A 12,500-nucleotide genomic window follows, 5' to 3' on the forward strand; every position below is an offset into this window, starting at 1 on the left:
CCCCTTTTCCCTTCCTCTCTACTCCTCTCTCATCTCTTTTCTCTTCCTTTACCCTCCCCTCCCCTTCCCCCTCCTTTCCCCCCTTTTCCTCCCCCCTCCTCTCCCTTTCTCTTCCCCCTCCTCTCCCTTTCTCTTCCCTTTCCCTTCCCCCTCCTCTCCCTTTCCCTTTCTCTTCCCCTTCCTCTCCCTTTCCCTTCCGCCTCCTCTTCCTCTCCTTTCCCCCCCCCCTCCCCCTCCCCCGGCCACATCACAAGGGGATCACGGGCGGCGAGGCGAGGCCGTGTCTTGCATAACGACGCGCGACGGTCGTGAGTCAAAATGCGAATCGGCCAGCGCTGAGACCCCCCCCCCCCATGATGACCGCTCCGGATGACCTCGCCTTAGAACCCTTTTTAATGAGGAAAGAGGGAGGAGGGGGATTTTTATTTTTTATTTCTTTTTCCTCCTCAAGCGCCTGCCTCGCCTCCTGTGCCGCGCCCCGAGCCCCGAGCCGGACGCAGAAGGGATCGCACTCACGCAGAAGGGTTCGCGCTCCCGGAGGTTCTGCGTCGGGCACTCGAGGCCTGCCAAGAGGACGGCGTCGACGGGCTTTTCCCCGGCGCATATCCACTGGCTTTAGATATGCGGGGAATTTTAATCCGCTTCGTTGTTTTTTTTCCGAATTGCGTTGTCTTGTAAAGCCGCGGGCGTTTCGGGGCGCGATTTTGTTCTTGTTCTTCGTGCTGCGTCTGATCGCTTCGTTTTATATCTCGCTGATGGTTTCGGTCTAAAGCGAGGGTCTTTTTTTAAGGAAAACGGTTTTTATATAAATGGATTTCATATTATCCTGCATGGTGTTGGAGGATTTTTTTGTTTACGAAACTTAAGCTCGCGGGGCTCTTTGTTAGGTCGAGATTATCGTTTTTTCGCTCTGTTTTTTTCACTGACTTGGCAAGAGATCGTGTTTTCTCTTTGTTCCAAGATGATGAAGAAGCATTTTCTTACAAGATCTTGCCTCACGCGGCGCAAGATTTATCTCCGGCGCGATGTTTACGGCCGTAGAGCCCGGCTGCGCCTCCTTCGGCGGATTCTGCGACGGGCGCGGGCGGTGGGGGCGGGAGGCGGGCGTCGAGTGGTGCGTTTGTTTGTTTGTCTTTTTTGCCTCAAGTAACACTGAGCACGACAAGGCGCTATTCGCCGGGCGTTGCTTCAGAACGAGAAACGTTGTCCGGGGGAAATGAGGAGCGAGGTCTTGAGCAGGTGAGTCAGGGCAGCGTGGCGGGCGCGAGGGGAATGCCCGGAACCGCGGGGGAGGGAATCGCGAGGGAAATATTCCGCGGGATCGAGGCGCAGCGGCCGTGGTGACCTCTCCTCGCTGGCGTGCGCGTGGAGTTGGCGCTGTTTGTTCTGCCTCTGCGAAGGTGGTCTCAAGACGACTCCGCATGGAAAAACACGCTTTCCCCGCTCGCACGAGAAGCGCCCACGCCATATATAGGCTCGTTTGTCCTGCGGCTTCTTCGTCGGCTTCACCGCGCGACGGAGGAGGCGGTCACGTGTCGCTGTCTGAAGGAGTTTCCCCTCCGCGCTGCCGGGCTCGGGAGGTGCTGTTGGTTGCTTTGTTTTATTTATTATCATTGTTGTCTTTTTGTTTTGTTTTTTTACTTTCAAAATGGGGAGAAGTGGGGCTGTGGCTTGGATTGATTGTTATTTTTATTACATGTATTTATTTTTGTTATTACTTTTTATTTTTACTCTGAAAATAAGAGGAATATTGTCACTTCATTTTGTGCCGTTCGTCCGATAATTTCTTTTTTATTTCCTTTTTTTTAGAGTTATTATTCGAGTTAATTGTTATGAGAACGATCAGAAAATAAAGAGAAACGCGTGGTGATTATCTCGGCATTGCGACATACGAACAGAATGAAAGGAAATATAAGACTGTAGCAAGGGATTATTATTATCAAGCCCATTTGTCCGAAATCATCCAAATTGACAGCAGCGACCTCGGGAAGTCATCCCTTTTTGTCGCTGCCTGGGAACGTGTTCGGGGAGTGGGAGGAGGAGAGGGAGGAGGAGAGGGAGAAGGAGAGTAGAGGGGGAGAGGGAGGAGGAGAGGAGAGGGGGAGAGGGAGAAGGAGAGGAGAAGAGAGGGGGAGAGGGAGAAGGAGAAGGAGAGGAGAGGGGGAGAGGGAGAAGGAGAGGAGAGGGGGAGAGGGAGGGGGTTAGGGAAGGCGAGGGAGCCGAATGCCGAGGAGCGAAAGGCGATCCGAATGGAGGCCAGGTGCAAAGCCTTGTAAGTTAGGGCGAGCCGAAGGATGCCACCGGGGAGGGCCTGGGACGAGGTGGGATGAAGGATGCAAAGGACAAGTGAATAGGTATCCGCAAGTGAGAGTTGATTGCAGCCATGTCAGAAAAAAGTGGAATAATAAGGTAATAAGTGGGCACACGTATGATTAAGTGGACTTCAGTTGGTAACAAAAAGTAAATAAGTATCCACAAGTATAAGTGAGTCGATTACATCAATGGCAGAAACAAGTAAAAGAATGAGCAAGCCCGTCGCCGACTGCAGTTGATAGTGGCAAGTAAAAGCAAGCAGCCCCAGGTACAGGCGAGCTGCTGACAGCCCGGGGAGGAGGAAGTCCGAACAAGGGGGCTGCGGCCTGAGGGTGGATGCAGGGCTGAATAGGGCGGCTTCACCCCAAGGACAGGCAGGGGAATACGGACGGGGAAGAGATCACGGCGGAGGGTTTGGGGGAAGAGGGACCGGGGGAGGGAAGGGACCCTCGGCGGCTTTGTTAGGATTGTGCGAGGCCCGGTGGATATCCAGAGATACAGATACGGATATACCCATAAATGAATGCTTATATGTTTGTCTATCACACACACACACACACACACACTCACACACACAATATATATATATATATTTACCTATCTATCTATCTATATAAAAAATATATATATACACACATTTATCGATCTATGTATTTATATACACATTTATCTATTTACTTATCCATCTATCTATCTATTTATTTATACACACATTTATCTATATATCCGGTAGATATGCAAGTCTAGACTGATAGATATGCATTTATTTCAGTGCATATGCTTGTTCGTCCATTTGCATAGTCCCTGGGTCGGGCCTCGCCAGTTGAAACAAACCAGCCGTATATATATATATATATATATATATATATATATATATATATATATATATATATATATATATATCGGTCTGTCTGTTTAGGCCGGTTTGTTAAATCTGCGAGAGGCCCGACCCGGTAAATGTTTAAATATTTAGACGTGTTTATGCACAAAAATATATGCATATCTAAGTATATCTGTGATCGATATGCATTATCTGTCAACTTTTTTTTGATAAATAAACATAGGCAGAGGGATAAGGTCGTTTGTCTGTAGCTGGCTTGAGAGGTCTCTCTGAATCATACTATCTATTTGTCTATCGAACTGTCCATGTGTATTTGTAGAGAGGGTTGTATGCATGGACAGATATGTGTATATATGTAAATATATATATATATATATATATATATATATATATATATATATATATATATATATATGGATGTATATACATGTATGTATGTATATACATGTATGTATGTATATATATGTGTATGTATGTATATATATATATATATATATATATATATATATATGTGTGTGTGTGTGTGTGTGTGTGTGTGTGTGTGTGTGTGTGTGTGTGTGTGTGTGTGTTTATATATATATATATATATATATATATATATATATATATATATATATATATATATATATATTTATATATACATATGAGTTTATATATATATTTTCATATATACATACATACATACATATATTTATCTCTATGTAAATATTATATTTATTAGATAATTTAATATATTATATATAATATGATATGCACGTGGCTTGTATTCATTTACATATAGATATGAAGTATTTGTTTCAATATACGTTCATACCAGACATATCTCTTGGGGATTCGGGTGATTCTGCCGGAATGTGGCGTGCAAATCCCCGCAGATTTCCGTAGATTTAGTGCGGGAGCCTTGCGCGCCCCACCTGAGGACCCCAGTGGGAAGTCCCTGCCGTGGGGGCCGGGGGCTGCCCCCCTCCGCCGCCTTCGCTCCGCCGCCCGCTGGAACCGAAGCGAAATCAGCTGATCGTCGCCATTGTCGCGTTGGCAGCAGTTCGCCCCTGGTCGCCTCTGGGTTGGCCCGGGCGTGCTTGCTTGCCTGGCGGCGCGCACGATCGTCGTGGGCTTCCTTGGCGACCTGACCCGGAAGCCCCGGCGCCAGGGCGTTCGGGGTCAAGGTTAGGCCTCGGAATGCGTTTCTCATGGCACCGGCCGTCGTGCGGTCACGCATGGCATGCAGGTGATGGTGGGGATTGGGAATCTACCGCCTTGTCGTATACTACGTACATTATATATATACATACATATATATATTTATATTTATATTTATATTTATATATATGAAATATATAATATATATATATATATATATATATATATATACATACATATATATATTTATATTTATATTTATATTTATATTTATATTTATATGTGTGTGTGTGTTTATGTGTGTATATATAAGTATATGTATGTATACAAACACAAAAGCACAAACACCGTAACGTGTCCGCACACGATAGAATGAGTTACTGCCACATGGGTCGGAATGGAGGAGTGACGTTCCGAACACGTCACGACTTTCACCTCAGACGAAGTCAAAACGGAAACCTTACGATTTATTCCGTTTCTGTTGCTGCAGTCTTTCGGTTGAAGTGTGTATGTATGTGTGTGTGAAGGGACATATAAATGTATAGGTATACTCACACACTCACACACAAACAAACACACTCACACGCTCACTCACTTACTGACTCACTCGCTTACTCACACACACACACACACACACACACACACACACACACACACACACACACACACACACACACACACACACACACATACGCACATACACACATACACACATACGCACACACACACACACACACACACACACACACACACACACACACACACACACACACACACACACACACACACACACACACACACACACACACACACACACACACACACACACACTCACACACACGCACACGCACACAGAGGTAAATGTATACACATAAATGTAAACATACGTACATAAGCTCAGTGTATGGGCGCGGGCGGTCCTCTTTGTGTGGCGTGGACCGAAACAGAGTCACGCGAAGAGATCGGCGGCCAGGTAGACCGTCATGCAACAAGATCATGCATGTTTGCGGAGGTTGAGCGGTTGCTGGGCGGGTAGACGGGGAGGGAGGGGGGGGGCGGACGGGTAGACAGGTAGACCGCGAGGCAGGTAGACAGGGAGGCAGGCAGACAGGTAGACATGCCAGCCGAGGAGGGATTAATGCCGGCGGAGTGGGTCTGGTCTCCGGCAGTGAAGAAGCCGGATCAATACTGGCGAGTCCGTGCATGGCGGGCTGCGGCGGGCTCCCCCCCTGCCCCCTCCCCCCTCCCCTGGTCTCCCCTCTCCTTCACTGGCCTCTCCCCTCTCCCTGCTCCTCCCCTTCCTCCCCTCCCACCCCTCCCACCCCTATCGCCCCTCCTGCCCTGCATGGCAGTGGGCGGAGCTTCGGGTCCAGACCGCGCGGGGGCGCGCCCCCCCTCATCCCCCCTCCCTTCCTGCATGGCAAGGGCGGGGCTCATGACGGGAATGTGCGAGGGTTCCTGCGAGTCGGCGAGGGCGGCGTCGTCGGAGGTGCATGAGGAGGCGAGGGGCGCGGGCGGGGGCGTAGTCAGGCCCTTTTCACCCCCGCGGAGGGGCGGGGCGCGTGGCCAGACGGGGCCTGCATGGCGACGGGAAGGCAGTGTGCCGAACGGAGGGGGGGGGGGACAAGCCATGCAAATGCACTGGTCCTCCAAGCAGGGGGGGGGATGGAGGGGAGGGGCCGAGGGAAGGGCAGGGCATGCACACGAAGGGGTGTGGTTGGGCAGGAGCAAGGGCGCGCAGGGAGAGAGGAGGGGCAGGGAGAGGCCGGGCATTCGGGGAAAGGGTTTGGGCGGGGAGGAAGTGCACAGGAGGGGGAGGGGCGAGGGGGAGGCAGGGCGAGCAGAAGGGGAGTGGCGACCGGGAAGAGGCCCTGCGTGGGCGTCGTGGGTGGGCGTGCGTGAATGAACGCCTAATTGATGGCGAGAGAACACATGCTTTGCATCCTCGGCTGCGTGGCGAGCAGCAACCCTTGAGGCGATGCAAACACATGCACTGCCGCATGCGCTCGCCCGCTAATGGAGTCACGCTGTGTGACGTGAAAGCCGCCCTGCAGCTGCACGGGAGCATCGTGAGGGCGATCCCCAGATGCCGATTCGCCAGGCCTCTGCGGCCGCCTTAGACTCGGCCCAGCGCGGCAGTGGGCAGTGGCACCCCAGGGCCCGGTGCGGGAAGCAAGCAGCGGGCATGGGCAGTTGTTGAAGGGTTGTAAATCATGGCACAGGCGGAGAGCGGCGGAGGGGCCGGGCGGCTGGCTCCGTGCCAGGTCGCCGCCGCCGCCACCTGTGACAACCGCACCTTACCAACTACAGCTGGCGATGTCGCCACCGAGCGCCGAGGCCGACCGCGAGGCGAGCGGGGCAGAGGCGGCGTTGAAGGACCGCCGTCATCATAGTAACTATAGTAGGGATGCGCCGATTGAGAATCATGGTAATGAGCAAAGTTGATGAAGAGGCCAATAACCATCGCTAGTATATATAGTTGTCATCATTTTTTAATCATATTTTGATTGATTAGTATTACATTTCATCTTATTATTTTCTGGTATTTCGCATCCTTGTACTGTCCTCGCCTGCACAGTACCCGTGTTGTCCCCGTACACTCGTCCCAAGGCTGACACACGATCAGCAACAGGACGCGGCGCATAAAGCATGGGTAAGCGCTTATCAGTATGCCAAAACCCCTTTGCGTCGGGCAGCGTGCATGGGCGATGAGTGTGACATGCAGCAAGAGGGAACGGGGGGGGAGGGGGGGGGGGGAGATGATACGCGAGGGGCGGAGCGGGGGGCAGGGAAAGGGGGGGGGGAGACGGGCTGGACTGTAAGGACGCCGACCCAGGTTTCACAAGTCGAAGTAAGGGTATAAATAAAGAGATAAACATACGGGAGTAAGATATGGGAAAAGGTGAAAGAGAAGGAGCGAATCGAAGGAAAAGAACAAATCTGGAGCGTCGATTCGCGCATCGAGCCGCACGCGCGGGTAGAGCAAACATTTCGCTGAAAGGGCGCGAGGGACGAAGGGCTTGGCAGTGTTTGTGTAAGGGAAGGCAGGTTGGCAGGAGAAATTAGCTGTGAGGCTTCCTTCTTTTTTATTCTTCTTTGTTCACCTACCCCCCCCCCCTCTCTCTCTCTCTCTCTCTCTCTCTCTCTCTCTCTCTCTCTCTCTCTCTCTCTCTCTCTCTCTCTCTCTCTCTCTCTCTCTCTCTCTCTCTCTCTCTCTCTCTCTCTCTCTTCCCTCGGCTTGACTCTCCTTCCCTCCCCCCTTTCCCCTTGTCCTTTATATAACTTGCGGGACAATAACACAGTAGTGCGGAGCCGCCTGTCCACAGGGAGGTGACGTAGCAGTTTGCGAGCAGGAAAACAAGGCATCGGGAGCCAGCGATGGGCCACCGGGGAGCGCCAGTGGCTCTGCCGAAATGGGCATCGCGCAGAAGCCTTCGTGGCTCTCCAGCAACGTTTCTCGGGCACCCTCCCCCCTCCGTGACATGGCTACGCCGACCTGCTAAGAGACGTGATTCGTTAAAGAAGAGAACTCTGGGAGAGGGTGCCATCGGGAAGCCGAGATCCCGCCGCTCTGCTTGTGTAAGCTCTCGCGCGCGGCGGGGCTGCTTTGTACGGAAATCAGGCGGCGCTATGTAGCAATGCGATCAGCACCTGGGCCATAATGAGCAGGGGTTGTTAGTATTCCAGGAGGCCAGCGAGGAATTGGCGGCGGAAGATTGGCCAATCGCCTGACGTCACCGACGTTTCCATTCCCTCGGGGCGTTCACAGCTACTCGAAGAGATCTCGGGCGCTGCAGCGACGGCTCACGGAGGAAGGAGTCGCGGGGCTGCCGTGTGGGAAAGGGGCTGGCGCTCGTGAGGCCCAGGGCTGCTTGAGGAGACGCCTGCCGAGGAAGATCATTTTGATTTGAAATATTATGAGCCCTGTTTGTAGGAGGGAGAAAGAGGGAAGAGGGAGAGGGAGAGAGCCTTGGCCACCCAAGGCTTGCTGGCGAGTTTGTTTGTTTCCGCCCATCTCCAGGAGGCCTTGGGGCGTGAATGTTAACAGGCCGGGGGAGGCTGTTTGAGGGACTGACTTACCGAAGTTTGGTCAGGGGACGTGACCTTATTGCCGCTGCAGGGGGGTCGTGGGCTCGTAAGGTCAGCTGCCTCTCCGCCGTGCAGCGCCAAGATCTTGCTGGTCATGCTGGGTCGCCGCGGAAAGCTTCCGACGGAGCTCCGGGCGCGGCCGCAAGGGCTCCTCCTCCTGCTGCGCCTCGTAACGCGATCCCTACAGGAATGAGTCAGAGTCGGCGCCCACAAGCCGCGTGCCGACGAAGAAAACGTATTCCCAGATCCAAGAACGTTGAAGGGCTTTGGGTTCTAAGCGTTGGCCATTCGGGGAAAATGCCGTTGACGTTGATGAATGAGGAGGAGGCCGATGGGTGAAGCGAGGACTCGGCGGCCGGATCCAGAGTGCGAGTCGCCGAAACAGGAACTTGTGTGAGGGAGATCTTGCCAGTCATTGATTCAACAGTCGGGGGAGCGAGGGAGAGAGCCGCTGCGTCGTCCAGGAGATGTGTGTGTGTGTGTGTGTTTGTGGGCGTGGGTTAGGGAGTACGTGTGTGTGTGTGTGTGTGCGCGCGCGCGTTCGTATATGTATATATATGTATATATATATATATATATATATATATATATATATATATATATATATATATATATATATATAATATGTGTGTGTGTGTGTATGTATGTGTGATATATATGTGCATGTGTGTGTATATGTATGTGTGTGTGTATATAGTATGTATTTTTATATTTATGTACATATTTGTGCTTATGTCTGTTTCCGTGTGCGTACGTTCGTATGTGTACAAACATATATATGTATGTATTTTTACATATCTATGTATGCACATACGTTTACTTGCGTCCGTTTGAGAAATGGGGGAGAAGGGAATGAGACGGACAGACAGAGGGGCGCCACCCCCCTGCCCGCGTGCGCTCGGCAGGGGAGCGAGCAGGGAAACAGGCAGGGAGGCGGGCGCGAGGTGGGCGCTGCCCGAAAGGGAAAAGCGAGAGGGCGAGAGGAGAGAGCGAGCGGCGAGCAGGAAGGTGGCCGGGCAGCCGTGTCGAGGGCACTTCTCGCCGCCGCTCTCAGTACCCACCGTGCCCTCGCGCCGCCGCCACCCGCCCGTCTCATGTCGCACACCTGTTGCATCGCTTCGTCTCCCGCGCCCCTCTAGGACCACGAACAGCCTGCTCCGGGCGGCTGCAGTCAGCCCCTCGCCACGCCCGCCGCCGTGCAACAGCTGTTTCGCGAGTGCCCGCGGGAGGCCGTGTCATGGTGCATGCGACCCGCCGAGTGCAGGAGATGCCGAGTGCGAAGTGCGAGGAGCTCATCTCGCTTGTGTGACGTCGGGAAGCGTAGCATGAGCGTCCCGTCGGTGCCTGCGGCCCGGAGAGTGTGTGTTGTGTGCGCCGCGAGTCTTTCTTCCGCGAGCGGTTGCGGGAAAATGTGTTTGTGAGTGCAGCGGGTGACCTTTGAGCGAAATCTCAGGAAGATGAGTGTATTTGGCGTGGCGGCATTGCATTGGGAAGTTCATATATTTCACAGGTCTTTCGTGAAGAAGTTGACTGTGGGCGTGATCAGATAACGGCCAGAGCAAGATGAAAGCGCGGAGTCTCCCGAGCCGCGGCCGGTGTTGGTGAGCGTGGCGCTGCATGTGGATGTGCTTGTGGTGGTGGCTGGCGGCTATGGGCACAGGACCCTCGCTCAGTACCGTGGGCAGCCCGCGGCGCCACTGCCAACGTGCCCCGAGTGTGCACAGCATGGAGGAGGGCGGCCGGGGCCCCGCCTGGCGCACCTGGTGCGGTTGCCTGCGCTCGCGAGCGCCCGCGCGAACACCCACCCGCCAGTACCAGGCGCTGGACCGAGGCCGCGACTCCCTGTGCACTCCCTCGACCCCCGCCAGCCTCAGCCTGCGCTCCGTGGTGGCCAACCTCAGTCCGCTCTCCACCTCCTACCCCTCCTCCAGCTACACCACCACCACCTCCACCACACTGACTGAACCTTTACTGGCCTCGCGAGAACTTACTCCCGCCGTCCTCCCGAAGGATAGTGTTAGAGCCTTGTCCTCGCGGGACTCGGCCTCTTCCTCCTCGGTTATGACCTCCGGCGGAGCGGCCTTAGACTACATTCTGCACAACAGGGACACCTCGCCCGACGCCGACGCCATGGGCTCCACGCTCACACTCCCCACCTCGTCCCCGTCGGACGCCCAGGACACCAGGCCCCCATCGGGCGCCCAGGACGCCGCCTCCACTCCGGTGGCTACCAAAGTCCGAATCACGACTCGCGAGATTCGGCCGACGGTGCTATCGGTGGCGGGGGCGCTGGGGCGGCAGCCCGTGACAAGGGTCCTGGTAACCACACGGAGGGGCAGCATCTCCAAGATGCACGTCGCCGACGGGGCCCCCGAGCTCACGGTGACCACCCGAAGGGGCAGCCTTTCCTTGCAGACCCTCGACGCGGCACCCGAGCTTACGGTGACCACTAGGAGGGACAGCGTCTCCAAGCAGGGTGTCGACGCTGCTCCCGAGCTCACAGTGACCACCACCAGGAGGGGCAGCCTCTGCAGGCCCGCCCTCGACGCGGCCCCCGAGCTCACAGTGACCACCACCAGGAGGGGCAGCCTCGACGCGGCCCCCGAATTCACGGTGACCACACGGAGAGGCAGCCTCTCCTTGCAGACCCTCGACGAGGCCCCCGGGCTCACGGTGACCACGCGGAGGAGCAGCGCCTCCGTCCAGGGCGCCGGCGATGGCCCAGAGGTGCTAGTGACTACGCGGAGAGGCAGCATCTCCAGACATGCCGTCGAAATGCCCCCCGAGGTGACCTTGACCGCGCGGAGGGGCAGCGTCTCGAAGGAGCGGATCATCGAAGTGGGTCCCGACCTGACGGTGACCACGCGGAGGGCCAGTCTGTCCCAGGAGCAGGTCTTCGAGATGGTCCCTGACATGACAGTGACGACGCGGAAGAGCAGTCTGCACTCGGAGCAGGTCCTCGAGGTGGTCCCTGACTCGACGGCGTCCCCACGGAGGGGCAGCCTGTCCCAGGAGCAGGTCGCCGACGGCGTCCCCGAGTACTTGGTGGCCAACCGCAGGGGCAGCCTCTCCAGGATCTCTGCGTCTCAGTTGGACGTGGCCGGCGAGCTGAGGGTGACCAAGGTGGTCATCCCCGGGAAGGATTCGCGGGATCTCACACGGTACTGATCGCCAGGATTCGATACAGTGTTGCAGCGTGGGTGAGGGCGAGCTGTTGGTCTGGCGAGTCGTTAACCACGCTCGGTCCTCGAGACCGTTTAGCTAGCCGTTTTGTGGGATGTCAGTTTGGATTGCGAGCTTTTTGCTTTTGAAATCGTGCGTGCGTGTAAAAGGTGACACGGTGACCTCTTACTTGGATGACGTCATCCTCTCGGGCCGCCACCGGTACACTTGAGTCAACTGTTAAACATTCAGCTCTCTCCCCTTCTCTCTCTTGACAGCTGACTCGTAGAGCTCGTCTAAATCACAGCGGAAGGCATTCCTCGTTCGGGTGGTGTTGGAGGTTGAATTCGAGGGTTTAGGAGTTAGAAACATGACACGTATTAACGGGGCAACAGCTTGTAGAGGGCAAGATCGGGCTGCTGGACTTGGCTGGCTGGTGTGGCCTCGATGGAGTCAGTTTTTTTCTGTTTGTCACAGATCACTTCTGCTTACCGCGCGGTGACAACACTAGGCACGTACGTCTCGCGCGCCTTGTACAGAGCGAGCCATAATGAGATTATGCTCTGTTATGATTTCCAGAGGCGTGTGTCTCCGCGAGAGCACGCAAAGGCGTCTTTTCAGAATACTTTCGTTAGCTTGGTGGCCTCTTAGGAGAGTCCTGCTTCGGGTGGAGGAAACGCGTGTTAATGCCAAACATGAATTGCCTTGCATAGGAGTGATGCAGTCGGGACTATTCATTTAGGAATGTGAAACATCTGAAAGGGGACTTTAATTCAGGTATTTCCCGAAAGAAAGGTAGCGTGAACAGGGGTTAGCGACGGTTGACCTTGGACACGGTTGCCGGCTCAGGGCGCTCAGGGCCTCGCAACTCTCTACACTGTCTAGCTCCATCCCCTGCTCTCGCAACTCGCTGCTTGCAGGGGCCATCCTCTGTAAATCTATCTCGCAAGAATGG

The 12,500-nt window shown here is 54.4% G+C and overlaps 1 protein-coding gene across 30 annotated transcripts in view; it reads left to right on the forward strand.

Moving 5' to 3' along the window:
• LOC113824616 (serine/threonine-protein kinase WNK1) overlaps nucleotides 1-12,500 on the forward strand; it is a 160,021-nt gene that overhangs the window by 60,062 nt on the left and 87,459 nt on the right. For 4 of the 30 annotated variants that reach the window (XM_070124798.1, XM_070124800.1, XM_070124773.1 and 1 more), the window contains exon 1: nucleotides 9,343-11,544. The exons of 4 other annotated variants lie outside the window; for them this stretch is intronic. In XM_070124798.1, the coding sequence (XP_069980899.1) occupies nucleotides 10,001-11,544 (1,544 nt within the window). In that variant the 5' untranslated portion in view covers nucleotides 9,343-10,000. Of the gene's footprint in view, nucleotides 1-9,316; nucleotides 11,545-12,500 lie in introns of those variants that run through there. 22 more of the 30 variants (XM_070124770.1, XM_070124777.1, XM_070124784.1 and 19 more) reach the window with 14 other exon arrangements.

Source organism: Penaeus vannamei, chromosome 8, assembly GCF_042767895.1.
Source record: "Penaeus vannamei isolate JL-2024 chromosome 8, ASM4276789v1, whole genome shotgun sequence".
NCBI classification, from domain to species: domain Eukaryota; kingdom Metazoa; phylum Arthropoda; class Malacostraca; order Decapoda; family Penaeidae; genus Penaeus; species Penaeus vannamei.